Source organism: Leptosomus discolor, chromosome 9 (assembly GCF_034619465.1).
Source record: "Leptosomus discolor isolate bLepDis1 chromosome 9, bLepDis1.hap2, whole genome shotgun sequence".
Classification (NCBI taxonomy): Eukaryota; Metazoa; Chordata; class Aves; order Leptosomiformes; family Leptosomidae; genus Leptosomus; species Leptosomus discolor.
The window spans coordinates 40507828-40524320 of record NC_141399.1 but is presented as its reverse complement, the minus strand read 5'-3'; the positions used below and the strand labels follow the sequence as shown (position 1 = coordinate 40524320).

The following is a 16493-nucleotide window of genomic DNA, read 5'->3' as shown; positions in this document are numbered from 1 at the left end:
TTAGCTGCTGCCTTTGATCTATCACAGAGTAAGTGTAAAGGGAAAAGCTATCAAAAAAGCTCCAACAGACAAAAGATAAAGGTAGCAGTCCAGCCTAAGTGATTAAACTGTAATTTTACCAGGCAAAAAGTGTCACACTTTTACAACACATTTAACTTTAAAGACCTTCCACTTTTATACTGATTTCTCAGTGGCACAAAAGCAATTACTATTTAGTCATTACACAATTAAGATATGGTTATTACAAACATTACAGGCCTTTTCAAGTGAAAAGCCTCCCATGCAATTCCACAAGTACAAGTGTGCCAAAACTAAAACAAATTTGCCACAAAATAAATCAAGGGTAGAGGAGGTGAAGGGAAGGGGGTTTAAAGCCAACTCATCCCACGGAAGTAATTGTGGCATATTACTCACATTTTCCACGCTTCTTAGGTACAGCCTGTAGTTTGTGATGTACACTCTTCCTTTAACAGGGCCATTAAATGGACACATATAAATAACATCCTTGTCTGTAAGAAATGCAGCATTTCTTAAAGATTGTGAAAAGAAAAAAAATCAGAGCTAAGGACAGCATCAGTTAAGTAGCAGTAAAACAGAGAGCTGCACTCGTAAGAGTCACTCCGAGAGATGAATGAATTTAAAAAGTAACAACTCTGAATGTCGTCCATTTGAATTAGTAAGAAAGTGTGAAAGTTTCATATACTAAACTCATCCAAATTAAATCAGCAGATTTCAGTAGCCTTCCCTAGAGAAGAACACAAATGTAACTTTCTCAACACTACATGCAAGCGGGCAGGACACAGAACCATGAGTAGATTTAAGTCCTCTCTGTGATTACTGAACCCATCTATTCGCTATCCCAGAACACATACATTCTTCTGTTGATAGTATTACAATTTCAGTGCTCTGCAACCAGTTCTGCATTGAAGGACACAGTTCAAGTTGTAAAGTTACTAGGGCACTCACCAGCCTGAAGAGAAACATTACATTTCAATTTGAAGCAACCAACTACAGCAGGGCCATCAGCAGTGCTTCAGCAAGGGCAGTAACAAAACGAGTACTAACACATATTACTCAAAAAAGAAAAATTTAACTGAAGCAATGCCATTAAAGACTTAAGTGAAGGACTACAAACCACCTACTTCTCCCTGTCCACTCATTTCTTTAGCCCAATCTATTTATCTGCCTTTCACAGCAAGCACCCTCCTTCCAGCGTGCTGCCCCAAAGCACAATTTTCATACGGATCATACCAAACATTCGTCTCAGTCCCACACCTTCTCCCTCATGCCTTCCCTACAACTTTTCTCATTAAAACATAACTACATCCTCTGAATCACCACTTTGGTTTCACCTCAGGCGATCTTGGTTACAAACCCACCTAACAAATCTTTGGGCAGGGGGGAAGGAGAAGGTCCACAAATAAAAGCCAGACCACTTTCAGCTGCATTCTGACACCTCAACACAAACGTCCATGAGCAGAAGGCTCCATTCCAGGAGGAGCCTCCAAGTAAGAAACCATTGATCACAATACACTGATCTTCCTTGTACCACAACAGTACGGTATGTGAAGGCTAACAAGCGCATGGCAGCTACATGCATGCCATGTTGTGTCAAGGGAGTATAAGACCGTACTTGGGGTAGTCACAGTTTGGGCTAAGGTTCCACACTACTGTACTAGATATCAATACATAGTGGGTGGTTTAGAATTAATTCTCTTGACTTCGGAAAGCTTGGAGGGGCTCTTATCACTAGACACGTGCTACTTAGTCCATAGATTAGTTATGACACACCTTGACTTGCAATTTCTTTGTATCGGAGGATCTGCCATGTGTGGAAACCACAATTTAAAAAGTTATTCGTGATAAGTGATGAAAGTCCCTATTGCAATTACTTAAAAAAATTCATGACATTTTAGCATAACATACCCCCACCCCCAGCCCAAACCAGTTCAAATTATGAAACAATCCAGTAAGATACACGTATATGCCAGACTCTTAAACATACATAGCATTAGGCAGCTATATAGCTTCATACCTGTAACTCTAGTCTCCCCTGGCAGACGAGGTATTTCTTCATTTTGTTCCCAGTTAGTTCCATCTTTTAGAGCCTAAAGAAAGATAAGTACAACAGCACATCGTATTGTATTTACAATTCCTTCAAGTTCAATATCTAAAAAAATAATCTTGAAGGGAATTTCTGCATGGGAAAGAACAGGTTTTTCCACAGCAAAAACTGACAGACTGAACCAAAACACATCGCTATCCTAAACTGAAACTACTAAACTAAAGGCTGAACAGATCTGAAACATGAGCATATTTTAGCTTTTCTCCTTCTAAAAGAATAGTTAACTCTATTTGCATTATATTGGAATTAAAATTCTATACTGTAAGTTCTCTGAAAGCTTTGTGCATTTAATTTTCCAAGTATGCTGGGCCTGGAAGAACAAATCAACTGAAAATCCTTAAGCAGTGTACTCACACAATCTACTCATTTGTGCCTTTCCCATGTTCAGCAGTTTTTATTAACAGAAAATAAACTTTCTTTTTGAAATGCTTAAAATACTAAATAATACTTTAGTTTCTGTTTTCTTGCACATAGGTTACATTTTCTTCAGCTACACAGCATCAGAAAGCAGAGGGGAATGCCATTTAGATTGCTTTAATGTATTTCCCACTACAGAAGAACATTTTAAAACTGAGCCAGCAAATAAATAGGTATAACTTATCAATTGCAGTACAGAATCTTTCCGCAGTATCAAAGCGCCAAAAATTTTCAAGAATGCCACAGAATATTTCAATGTAGAAAGCAAGGATAAAACTAAGTATATTAGAATTGATTTTAAGGAGGCTCTCATAACTTGTGATAGACTGTTTTGCCCATCCACTCTGAAAGACATTTAAATCAACTCAGTTAACTGCAATAAGTACATACACTCAAGAAAAAAGTCATTCAAATACTCATTTTTCTACCCAAATAGGGAAGATAATCATCTCTGGACCTCTGATGTAAAAAACATGAAAAAACTTGCACTCACCCTTTTACTTGAGGAACTCTCCAAGGAGTTTGAATTATATTTAGGGGTTGATGATGCGGCCATACCAGGTATCTGATGAGAAAGCACAAATTGGAGACTTAACATTCCTCCTGGACTACATACTATTTACACAGGAGCTTTTAGACTTTGGAGGTCCACAGGTAGACCACAAGAGCTTCCAAGAACGTTTTGCAAGTTACTATTAATTTAAAAAAATTACACAACGCCTTGTAATTGAAGGTCACTATTTAAAGCATCCAAATCTAACAAGAAATCCATTACCAGCTGTGGGACCGGTTCTTATTACAAGGAATATTCTGACTCAAGCTGTATTGTGGAATTCAGTTGTTTGAATTCTATTATTAGTTCAGTCAACAGACATCACAGTGCTTGTTTTAAGCGGCAGGATACACATACTATGAAATGCAACCTACTTGGAGCATTCGCATTAAGACTTTTCATTTAAGAGAATGGGAACAAACCATAAAATTATTGCACAGCTCTTGAAATCACAAGTATATCAACACACTCAAGTGTTTCAAGTTTAAAAAAAAAAAAAAAAAGAAAGGAGAGAAGGAAAAAGTAGGAGTTTCACAGTGCTTTTTAAAAACAATCCCTCATTTCCTAAACTGAAACTTCAGTTAGCACACCACAAGGGGGAGTGTCCAGCCTTCTGGTTTTAATAGCCTTGATATCTTTAGAGGAAAAAGGATTTACTTTTTTAAAGTGGTATTGATTAAAGACAGAATCGCATGATACAGGACTCATCTTCTTAATCGTTTCCTGACATTGCACAAGGGATCTCCAGAACAAACACTAGGAAAACGCTCATACTTGAAGTTACTCCAAACAGTAACTTCGTACCAAATCTCACCTCCCTTTCGCTAGTGACACACCCTTCACCACCCCATCTAATAATCCCACAGCGATCCTGAAAAGTTTTTCATTGGGAGGGGGGAGGTGATTAAAGACCACACAATCTTTGTTTCTATTCCATAAATGAAACATTAGAGCCTTAAATAAGCACCTTCTTTCCCCTTTCAACACTGAAAAAAGTTTGCACAGATCTCTGCACATGACAAACCAGCCCACGCTCCTGCCTAACAGTGGGCTCAGTGACACTGCAACAGTCCTACGCAAGCAACAGATCGAACTGCAAGACCCAAAATGCTCTGAAGTTACTATAACAACACTGGAATGCGTCCGTGCAGGAAAAAGGTGGAAAAACCACAACCTGAAGCTCTACAGGTTTGTTACCTCCTTACAGTGCCCAAGTCTTCCATATCTCATAGAGAAAACATAAGAAACCTGGCATTGTGTTTAAAACTGTAATATTCAGTGATATAGCTCATCAGTATTAAAAAAAAAAAAATAAAAAAATCACACGCCTCTGCAAAAAAAAAAAGGAACCCACATTAAGGTGAAAAATGAAGAAAAATGATGTTTTTGAATGCCGCAGAGCCTGTAAGACCCTGTCACACGGGGGTATTACTTCCTTTCTGGGTCTCCGGCAGTGTCAGCTTTCTCCAAGCACTGAAACAGAGGGGTCCTGAACTAATTTTGGTGCAATGCCAACAATTTAACTGAAAAGCTATTAGCTATCAACATTAAATCACTGTTCTTTCAAACTACCCTCCACAGAAAAACTGTTGCAACATTGGAGACTAATGTTTTGGCTATTAAATTTAGAAGATTCAGAGAAGATATTTTCACAGTTTTTCCTTCCTTGAAATATCTTACCTACTATAAAACTTAAGGTAGATTTAACTTTTTCCTATATTGCTATGTTAACTTGTGAACATCCAATACTCGTAGAAGCTTAAGTTTTAAAAATATCTGATTATTAGAAAGGTAAAAGGTATATTTACTCAGAAGCTTGTTTTAAAATGTTTTCCAGATGAAGCAGTTTTTGTTGGCATTTTAAGTGATAAATGCCAGGTGACACAAAGAGACAAAGGCAAAGCAGCCCCAGTTTTTCTATGTCAGCACAGAAAGCTGTTTTAACTAGAGCTCACATAAATTTAAATTAAGGCTGCACCATGAGAGACAAGTGAGCATAAACAAGCCCTAGAAAAGTGACTTTTAGAAGACGTGGCAACCCTGAATAGATCTACACTGCAAGACGGAAATTTTGACTGCAGCAGGTACGGGCAAACCCAAGCTAGCTGTTGATGCTGCAACCGCAGCTACTCCACCAGCAAAGCCACAGCAAGACAAGCTTCAGCAGAGGTCACACGACCCCACCCAAGATCCCGGACACTCACCTCGATGCGAACCCACTGCCTAAACTCATAAGATTATAAGCTCATTTGGACATTCCTTACGCCTTTCACTACTGTCTGCAATCGTAGCGTACTCCTGCTGCTCACACAGGGAACGTACAAAGTGTTTTAAAAGCCTTCCGTTTCCTCCTTTGCTCTGTGTATGATTTCCTCCTTTACTGCACATTCACTAAGTTTTGCCTGAACTGTCGCACCACATGAGGTGAGTTACGATTCTGAAATAACCATCTGACTCCAGAACACTGGCTATAATTTACACTGAGGTTTGGAAAAGTTAAAAGGAATAAGCAGAGATCCTTTCAGAGTCTCAGAAAAAATTTCTCTTCGTAGAACGCTGCAGGACAGACACAGAGCTCGTCTGCCCCCCACGCTGCCACCCCACTAGGCCAGTTCAAACCAACAAGATGTCTGCGCAGCTCTTGCCGCAGCCCTTTGTGTGCGTGTTTATGTGTGTGTAAGTTTATGTCGTGTAAAATTCACCCAGCTCTCCATGAGACTGATTTCTTTAAACCCATTTCATGGTAAGAATGAATTCACTCACTGACTTCAATTTCTATAGAATATTTCATTATAGAATTACAACCAGCTACTCTATTTCCAACACTTTAATGATGCAAATTAGACTTATTCAGAGCTAATTAAGTTGAATAAACGCGTACTGAAGGTAAGGTGTTGACAGATTTTATTTTTTTTTAAATCCATCAAACATTTTCACTAAAATTAATGCAAGGTATTTCATCAGTATCTAAGTGGAAGAATTCTTTTTAATGCTACCTAAATTTTGCTTTGAAATAAAAATCACACTTTAAAACCCCAAATACTAATAAACACATTTATAACCACCCACATTTCCTTGATTTCTATACGTAAACTATGGTCAAGTAATTAAACTTTACATTATAAAACACCCATTAGACAGCATTTAGAACAGTGTCCACTTCTGGATCCTGGTACAGGACAGGTATTGATGAACTGCAGCGAGTTCAGCAGAGGGTCACCAAAAGGACCAGGCCCTGGAGCACCTGCCCCATAATGAGAGGCCAAGGGTGCTGGGAGTCGTTCAGCCTGAAGAGAGAACTTCACTGGGACCTCACAGCCACCCACCAGTACCTCTGAGATGGTTACGGAGAAGACAGAGCCAGAGTCCTCAGAGTGGTGAGTGATGAGAGGACCTGACACAACAGAAACCAAAACAAACTAGATTCCAGCTTGATTTAAGGGAAAAAACCCTACTTTTGCACCGTAAGGGCAGTCAGGCAGTGAGAACAGGGCTCAGGGAGGTTGCAGCCTCCATGCTCAGAGGTTTTTAAAACCCAACTGAATAAAGCTTTGAGCAACTGAGTTTGATGCTTCTTCGAACAAGGGGTTGAACTAGAGGCCTCCTGAGGTCCCTTCCAACCTGAATTACTCTGTGCTTCTGCGATCTTCAGGGAACAGACAAAATTAAGTTCTGTTTAAAAGTATCCATGAAACCAGGACACACCCTTAAAGAAGTGGACTCCTCTATATCAAAAGAGCAAACAAGTTTTCAAAAGCATTTAAAATGAACATGAAATATTTCCTTTTATAACATTATTTATTTTTCTGTCAAATTGTAGAAGCAGCTTCTGGCAACCTCCCAAAGTAATATTGCCATGAACAATTCAAAAACATACCCCACCATAGTCTTAAAATAGCTACAACTTTCTCATTATCACAGAGCAGCAGTACTCCTTCCACACAGGGAAAAAATTTGCAAGTAGTTTTCCACTACAAACACATTTTATTCCCCAGTTTCACCCATAAATACCCCTATACTTGCACAAAAATTGAAAACCATACAAACCTCACACTTGTCAGCAGCTGAACAGAAGTACAATTACCGTGCAAATTTAAAACAAATCAGATAACTTTGTTTATGATACTCTGCAGTTACAAACAGTTGAACATTCTTCCCTGAATCTAGAATAGCAGGGAGACAAAGCAATTTTACTGGATTTAACTTGAATTAATAAACAAAGCTTTGTTCAAGTTACCAGAACTTAATATAGTAACACTACCAAGAAATGTAGGCTCCAATGATCTTACGATAACAATTAAACTACTTGGGATCCGTATTTTCATTAAAGATTATATTTATATTCATGCTTCCTAGGATTCATGGGAATGGAGGCACAACAACATTTGGAAGGGCAGGCACTGAATGCCAGATTTTACAAAATCAATTCAAGGATCCTATCTGCTCTTTATGAATAAATGCTGACAGACACAAGCATATGCCCATGCAGAAAATCTAAATAAACTTTAAAACACGTAAATAAGCTCTTCAGGGTTAAGAAACCTGAAACGACCAGCTACTCTTTCCCTAAGGTTCTTCACTGCCAACAGGTCAGAGGATGTGTGCAGTGCAGCTTGGAAAGACCACCAAGCCTCTCATAAGCCATGTTTAGATTGACAACAGCCCAGTGAAACTCATTCTCATTGTTTATGATCCAGGAACAAATAAAAGCTCATCTGAGATTTTGCTGGTCCTTTTAAGGCTTCATCTTCACACCAGAATCACACCAAATAATCTGTAATTATTGTACAGCTGAGACTATTGTATGCTTGCATCAACCTAAAATCTTTACACATATAATGATCTACTTTGTGTCCAAACACAACATAATCTGCATCTGCCAAAGGATTACTAGCGTAGAGATCTGAGATCAAGTAAACTGCATGAAGTAAACTGCGAGTGCTGCTTTCCAGATATCTAATATTTGTGACCCTCTATCACTGGATTAAAACTTTGGAAAAACATGCTTTCAAAGTTGTACCTATATCAATCATTTGGAACAACAACAATTTTGACCACACAATGTAAAATGTAGTTTTTACCTTTGTATGGTCTATAATGTTCAGTACGTTAATCCGGAAAGACTAAGAAAATTAAACTGCTAAATTACCATACACAGAAGACATTGACAGGATATACTGAGTAAGAGGTAAATGTGATGAAAAACATTAGTGACATGTTACCATAGCTGAAACAGTACTTTTGCACATGTGTGTGTATATATATATACACACACACATAAAAATATAAGGGCAACCGGATAAGCATAAGAATTTTTTGCTTTTACCAGAATCAGATTTATCAATATGATAAAACGAACAACAAAATGTTTGACTGAACATTTTCTAGAGCATTGTGATTTCTGTCACACATCAACAACCATGACACAGGATAATGCCAAAGTTCTCATAATCTGGCTCCAGATAACGATTTGTGCAGAATGAAAAAAGTCTGTGCATCTCCAAAGCCTCTCCTAAAAATATATTTACAAAATTTACTAAGCCACTTCATTTGCTGTCATAGTAATTCAGAAAACAATGAGAGCACTTCTAAAAAGAGTTACAGTTACAACTGGACAATTATATGACACTTGAAAGTGATCAGTGCACTGGGTTACTCATTCAAGATCTGTAAGGTATCTGCCAGTCTTGATAAAAAATGATGTTATTTTCATAGTTAGACCTGATACCAAATAAGGAATTATTTCAAAGAGAAGAAAAATACTATTTTCACTGTGTTTGAGAGGTAAGTGTAAGTCAGTGGGGGTATATTAAAAAAAAGCTGCTTGCATCCTCATTTAAACAGAAGACACAGAAAATGGAAAAGCAGGTTTACAATGACAAGGTAAGCTGGCTTTACACAAAGATTGTAGAGCTTTATTTGGTACAGTAACAACTTACAGAGCCAGTATGTGTGTCTCCCACAATAAAATTAAAAGTATAATATACAAAGTCCTAAAACCAAAATCACATCTGTCAGCACCACAACTGCACAGAAGAGAGAATACATAATGCATAGGTTTTAAGAAATAACATATAGAACAGAGCAGAACTCTAGGAATTTCTAAGACAGTAGCAAAATTAAGCTAAGACAACCATGAAGGGAGAAGGGAAAAAAAAAAAAAAAGTATTTCACTCCCAAGTATTACATAGAAGGAACATAAATCCTTTATAAGAAAAGTATGGAAAAGCAATAGCCCTGAAGTGTCAAGCCAACGACAGTATCTAAGTTACCTATCCAAGTCACTGAAATAAGCATCAGCATCTTTAACTCTAGTAAAGAAGCATTTAATCTAATGAAGTCAAGACAAGTCGTTCATCTCATTAAAGGTTAATAAAATTTTAGAATTAGATATAAAGATATACAGGGTTACAAAACAACTCACAAGAAAGGTCTATAGCACTGCACACAGTTTTCCAGACATCAGCTGTCCCTAACCAAATAGCACCAATCAACCAAACAGAAACAGTGAGACCGAAGTACCACAACCAACTAATCAAGTCCATAGAAACAAATCTTTCGCACTCATTTAACCAGTTACATTTTGGCACAAAGGAACTGTCTTAGGAAATATTTCTTTACTGAAAGAGCGGTCAAACATTGGAACAGGCTGCCCAAGGAAGCAGTGGAGTCACCATCCCTGGAGGTGTTCAAAAAACGTGTAGATGTGGCACTCCGGGACACGGTTTGGTGGGCATGATGGTATTAGGTCAACAATTGGACTTGAGGTTCTCAGAGGTCTACTCCAACCTTATGATTCTATGATTCTACACTCAATAACAGAAATAAAATAAGGTAGCAGAAGTCTCCAAAGTTTAACAAAGCTACGAAAAAAAGGCAGAGCATTCCAGTTTCAGATAAAAGTCTAAAAAAAAAAAAACCCACTAAAAAACCCACAGAAAACCCAGAAATACAAGCAGAAATACTTGCTTATATTTATTTCTAAAGGAAATAAAAAAGCCCCATAAAAACCTCCTGCAACAGTTAAAGATCAATGCAGACGGGTTTTAAAGGGAAAACCCTATTTTTTTAAAATAATCATATAATAGTTTGGGCTGGAAGGGACCTTTAAAGTCCATCTAGTCCAGCCCCCCTGCAGTGAGCAGGGACATCTTCCACCAGATCACGTTGCTCAGGGCCCCATCCAACCTGACCTTGATTGTTTCCAGGGACGGGGCATCTACCACCTCTCTGGGCAGCCTGTGCCAGCGTTTCACCACCCTCATCATAAAAAATTTCTTCCTTACATCTAGTCTAAATCTGCCCTCTTTTAGTTTAAAACCATCACCCCTTGTCCTGTTGCAACAGGCCCTACTAAAAAGTCTGTCCCCATCTTTTTTATAAGCCCCCTTTATACTGGGCAGTACTGGAAGGTCGCTGTAAGGTCTCCTTGGAGCCTTCTCTTCTCCAGGCTGAACAACCTCAACTCTCTCAGCCTGTCCTCAGAGGAGAGGTGCTCCAGCCCCCCCATCATTAATCATAACAATGTTGCTCATGTTCTCTGATCTGATATGTTTAAACTAGTTAACTAAAAAACAGATTTTAATATTTAAAAGTCATACAGTACTGACATCAAAAACATGCCTAGAGCAATGCCAATTCAGGCATCAGTTACAGGTATTTACTTGTGGACAGTAGCAATTACCTGTCACTTGTTATGCAACTGATGGCACAGAAAGAAAGGAAAAGTGACTTACCTGTGAGATGTAAGCACGATTTAAACAGGAAAAGAGGCTCTACTAAATCACTCAAGAAAGCCCTTATGATTTCTTACCAGCGTTCAAGGACAAATCATACCATGATGTACACCAACAAACCATCTTTGCACATCAAGTCATAAGCTTCTACCTGCACTTATTCCAGAGAGATCTTTGGAGTCAACATGGATTGCTAGATCACGGAATCTCCTATTTCTTCTTTACCACCGCAGTTACAGGGTGTATAACCTTCCAAGTGTAACCTCTGAGTAATGGAGTCTGCAGCCCTTACCTTTCCTCAAGTGGATACTCACGATTCTGCTGATCTGAGACTACATTATGCCACTAGCAGGTGTTCTCCCTTAATGTCTAAATATTCCCCATCAGCATGTACTTACTAAATCCACATTTTCCAGGGAAACCGTATGAGCTCACAAGTCTCTTTGAAAGCCTGCTCAATTCAAGCCATAACTAGAACACAAAAAGCATGCCAGCAGTACAAGCACCAAAGGGATACTGTGCATGTAGAATACATAGTGGTATTTGCGCTTCTGCACTGAAGTTTCGAAGTCAAATTCATCAGCAATGCATAAAAATATAATAATCTGTACCCTACAAAAAAGCATCACTTAGAAAAAAACGTTGCAATCTGGAGCTACCTGTTTGCTAAACACCAATTCTCCACCAGGCTTCCTGCCTGGGAAGAAAAATGCGCTCCAGAATCCCTCATGTTGCCGGGTCTCTGCTAGACTGCAAACAGCCGCTGTACAACTCAACATGGGCTGCTGAATTTGTTTGCGAAGAATCAGAAACGCTCCCCCTCCCAGAAAAAGAATTCTCTTGTTCCCTAATGTGCCCTGTATTTGAAAGGGCAAGTCATTGTCCCCAGAGGACTCAATACGAACAAGTGCAAACGAACAAAAGTTCACAACAGTCAAGCGACTGCTAATTCAGCAAACAAATTAGAAGAGCGCCAGTTGCCTGCCTGCTCCTATTTCATAGGCTCACTATACCCGGCAGTTTTGAAGATACCAGAAGGAAAACCTTGCACTAATAAAAAGTAATATCCTGACAATGAAGTTCTACAAATGACAGCAGGTAGCAACAGCTTGGCAGAAAGTCCGGCAAATATTTTCTCAGTGCCGCCGGATCCTATGCACCTCTGTGTATATGTTTCTTTAATAAAAACTAAATAACCCTGTAGCTTTTACATGGGGGTCAAGTATTGAATAAACTATAGCTGGGGGGAGTAAAAAACCTTCAGTTCTGTCTGGATTGATATTTCTCCCGTCTCCATTTGAAGGTTTTCTTTTACTGTCTTAACTTCTCATGGAATTTGACTCCCACCCTATTTTCAAAGTAAATCACAACTTCAAACAAGACCCAACATAAAAGTTTGTAACATTACTTTTTCTAATTATCAACCCAGTTGCTTCCTCCTGTCAAATTATATTGAAAATGTAGCTCAGGGTGATATCCCCAGCTTTTATCCTGGCAAGCTTTCTTGTAAGAGAATTACAAGCTCTCTCACAAAGAGAGATGATACAGCAGGACACGTGCCATCATGGACACTAAGTAACTTACCTGCTGATGGACTCTGATCTGTTAGTTAGATATTTCTTACACTTTATATCACAGTAACAAGGAAAAGCAGCACCTATTTCAGCAGTAATAAACATAATTATTTGCCAAGGCCTGTTTTCTAGCAATTGTCAGAGATCTACTCCTTGTAATTTACACTAACAATTATTTCTGTCCACTTGTACTTGCTTATTGCTTTGTTCTATGCTTAATATCTTTCTCTTGCCATGATTATCTCTTTTCCTGACTTTTTCTTAGTATCTACTCCGGTAACTAAGTTCTAGAGTGGAAGTTCAGCCTTGTGAGTGGATCAAAGAAAGTAGTAGTTTTCCTCTATGCATGCAGCCCTGTACAGCAAGTAGCTGTTAAATCTAGCTAGATTAGGTGGCACGACAGAAGTGAGTGGGTTTTTTCAGAAACCATTTGTCACATTACCTCTAGAATCAGCATTACATCTGTAGGAAACCTATGCCTGAAGGCAGATCCGTGGTTTTCTAAACCCACCCAGTCTATTTTCTCTACTCTACAGCCCCTTCAGGGAACGTATACCTCCCACACTGTCAAAAGCTGATGCGGTTGACAGGAAAGCCTGTGGGATAGCAAATACAGCTTCAAAGTTTTCTATTAAGAAAGCCTTCAGTTGCTCTCTGCTCATTCTTCTTGAAAGATATCCCCTTAGGCCACTGTAGTTCCACTGCTAAAGATTTAACTGATGATTCCACAAGAGAAATGGAAATTGTATCTGTTATATAATGATATACTGGGTAAAAAAAAAAAAAAAAAAGACACTGTAACAGTTAAAATGACACCCCCTACTCAGGCTTTCCTCCAGCTTTCCTCTGAGAAAACATACAACTGATGCATCAGCCTCATCCTCTTTCATCTGCTGTGTTTAGTTCCTTCTTCCACTACATGAATTGCTCCTCTGAATACACGTAACACCACAGAGAAAGTACCACTCTGAGTTTGTCTTCGTTCAAAAAGAAGCAGACTAAGGACTACGATGAAGTCATCAACAAACTGTTCTTTGCTTCAGTCCCTAAGAAAGGGGAGATCAGGATCATCTTGCCTCAGGCATTCCCGGGGCAGCATCATACTTTTGGGCGTGCCCTCTTTCAAGTAACAGGCAGGTACTTCGCAGGGGCACAGAAAGCTTGATACTTCTGTATTCCGCATCTCTGGCACACAGCCTTTCCACTCATCACATGCAACAACCCAGCAAAGAGGTTACGCATCAGTTACTTAGATTTTGTTGAAAAACACACACCCCATCTTACACAAAAGTGTAACCCAGTCTACTTGACAACACTTACTTTTGTTTTCTCTTGCTCAGAAGCCCCCAGGTTTAATAAGTCATTTCAGTTGTAGAAAATACAGACACCCACTTCAGTGTAAGATGAGAGGATAACAGTGTGTTCATTCCTTCAACTTTCACACAACATTCGACTTTCGTGCTGCAGCTGGCCCCTGACAGGAACAGAACAGGTAGGAAGACATCGTTAGCACTGCCAAAACACTTCAACTGACATTACTTTTTAAAAAAAAACTTCAGAAAGGAAGCAAAAGCCCAGAATAGTTGTTACTAAAAACATTCTGGAAAAAGGAAGCAAACAGTACTAGTTCGTTTTGTGTTTTATCTTGTGTCAGGAGGTTTGGCATGAAGTAGTTGGAACTGAGACGAACTTTCTCTTCTAAAACTTTGAGAAACAGTTTTGAAGTTTTTTCTAACCTGTAAATCTTACACAGACGTTTAACCATGCTTATGTTGCCCATACATGTTTGGGCATCTTTCTGCACACAATCAAGCATTTCCTCTCTCACCCCTCAAAGAATACTACCATTTATCTGTTTCTTTTCCCAAATACATTCAGGAATGACTTTCATATGAGAGCTGCTATGTAACTTGGTGAGGTTGGAAGGAACAAAACTCATTTTTACACAATTCAAGTTCTTGGAAAAAAGAATATGTTGTCTCCTTTAAAAGAAAACACACAACGTTAAAGATTTACAGTTACTTCTCATTATATTAGTCTTGCATTCCAAATCAACTATTGTTAGTTACACCATAACTCTGTGTACCAGGAATACATTAACACTAGAGTCCGTTCAGCCTCAGTGATGCTACAAGCCTCTGTCTTTGGCAAGTGCATCTTTTGGAAGTTTCTTTCTGACCAACCATAGGATGATAAATGGTGCAAAAACGGAAAGTTCTGCATTTTATTGAAAACACCTCTGTATCTCATCTCTTGTGATATTCGCCACACAATGAAGCTACATACAGCCCTAAAAGTTCATGTTAGTGCTCATTATGCTCACCAGCTTTGTTAGTAACTGTATGGTCTAACTTTTTCAACCACCTAAACCACAAGTTAACATTAAAAAGAAACCTATAGCAGGAAAGAGGTTCTGGTTTTGCACAGTGCTAATCCTGTACCATGAGATACCTGCCCTTCAAATCTGGTTAATGACAAGCAAATACATGACTCAAGCAAGCAATGAGCACAATACTGCCCCAAAACAGGTATTATGCAGTAGATCCAACATACTTTTAAAACACATATAGTTTAGATTAGTACCTACCGTGACAAGTCGATCCACAGGCCAACTGTAGAACACTTAACATCCACAGATTTTAAAACTGAATTTGCCTATGTTGCTTTCTGTAGTACCAGGAAAAAACGGGGCTGTGAAAAGAAAAAAGTGAATACCCTTAATTACATGTACAGCTGAAAAAAACCCACAAAACCAAAAAACACCCATCACACAAAGTAGGAATTACGCTTTTTGATGGCCATAGCACAAAGACCAGCAAACAGAAACAGTATATCATCTTCAAGAGTCATTTCTTGTTTTAAAGCAACTAAAAACATTTGCTCTGAAATGGAAGGTTTCAGCTTTTCAGCCGTGAACACTGAAAGAAGTCACATGCTTCAGAACAAAATCTGAGCCAGTCAGAAACGAATGCTACAGGGGCTTAAAAGTCCGAAAGCAAATCAAGAGCACTTGGAATATTTTCATATTACAGGAGTGATGGTTGGTTTTTTTTTTTTACAGGAAAAGTAAAAATTACAGTTCAAAGGTGTCTTTCCTAAGCCATGACGCTGGGCTACGCGCTTCAGCGACGTCTCGCTTCCAGACCGACTGAGCGCATCAGGGCGTGAGCCAGGAGCAGCCGGAGCCGAACAGCAACAAACAGCCCCAGCGGCCGAGTCCCACCGGCCGCTCCGCGCTCGGCGGCCGCAGGTGACCCCCGGCCGGCCGGCTGGCACCGCGGGGATGCGGGGCGCCCAAAGCGCTCGGGGCGGCGAGGGGGGCCCCCACGAAACCCTCCAGCAACGCCCAGACCACCCCGGGAGACGAAGAGGCAAGCGGGGGGGGGGGGGGGGGGGACGACGACGACGACGGACGCGAGGTGCGCCGTGCCCTGAGGGAGGGGAGCTGGGCCGGCGGGAAGGCCCGGGCCGGCAGCAGCCACCGCCTGGGCATAGCGGCGGGGGGACGGGAGGGGCGGCTGCCCGGCGCGGGGAGCGGCTGGGGGCGCGGGGACAGGCCCCGCCGCCCAGCCCGGGCCCCACGGAGACTCACCGCGACGCGGCCGCCGACGCCGTCGCGGGCCCGAGTGCGGCGCCGAGCGCTCCCCGCCCCGCGCGGGCCCACCGCGCCCGCTCACGTGACGGGCCGGCGCCCGCCCCACCCCGCGGGGCAGCTCCCCGGGGCCTGCCGGGAGCTGTAGTCCGCGGGGCCGCGGGGCCTGCCGGGAGCTGTAGTCCCAGAGGGCGGGGGCGGGAAGCGGCGGCCGAGGCTGTGAGGGGGCGGTGGGGGAGCCCTTGGCCCCGCGCCCCGCCGCAGCTCGGGGCTGTCGCCAGCGCCGTCCCTCGCCGAGCTGAGCGTTCCCACATGGAACAGCCGGGGAAAGAGGAGAGGAGGGAAGGGAAGGAAAACACGGGACATGCGTCCCGTACACAGCAGATCAAATTGATCGATCGATGGCCGTAAATGATCGGAGACATCCCAGCGGCCCAAGCCTTCCTGACTACACATAGAAATTGATAAGAAGTAAAAGGATTGGTGATTTAGATGC

At 40.8% G+C, this 16493-nt stretch overlaps 1 protein-coding gene across 2 annotated transcripts in view; it reads right to left on the bottom strand.

Annotated features, from left to right (window-relative positions):
* Positions 1 to 15023, bottom strand: part of MTM1 (myotubularin 1) — a 43759-nt gene extending 28736 nt beyond the window's left edge. For both annotated transcript variants that reach the window (XM_086470249.1, XM_086470250.1), the window contains exons 1-5: positions 14993 to 15023; positions 13726 to 13879; positions 3036 to 3107; positions 2036 to 2108; positions 415 to 509 (exon numbers count right to left, since the gene is read on the bottom strand). In XM_086470249.1, coding sequence (XP_086326375.1) covers positions 415 to 509; positions 2036 to 2108; positions 3036 to 3098 — 231 coding nt within the window. In that variant the 5' untranslated portion in view covers positions 3099 to 3107; positions 13726 to 13879; positions 14993 to 15023. The remainder of the gene's footprint in view (positions 1 to 414; positions 510 to 2035; positions 2109 to 3035; positions 3108 to 13725; positions 13880 to 14992) is intronic.
* Positions 15024 to 16493: the final 1470 nt, after the last annotated feature.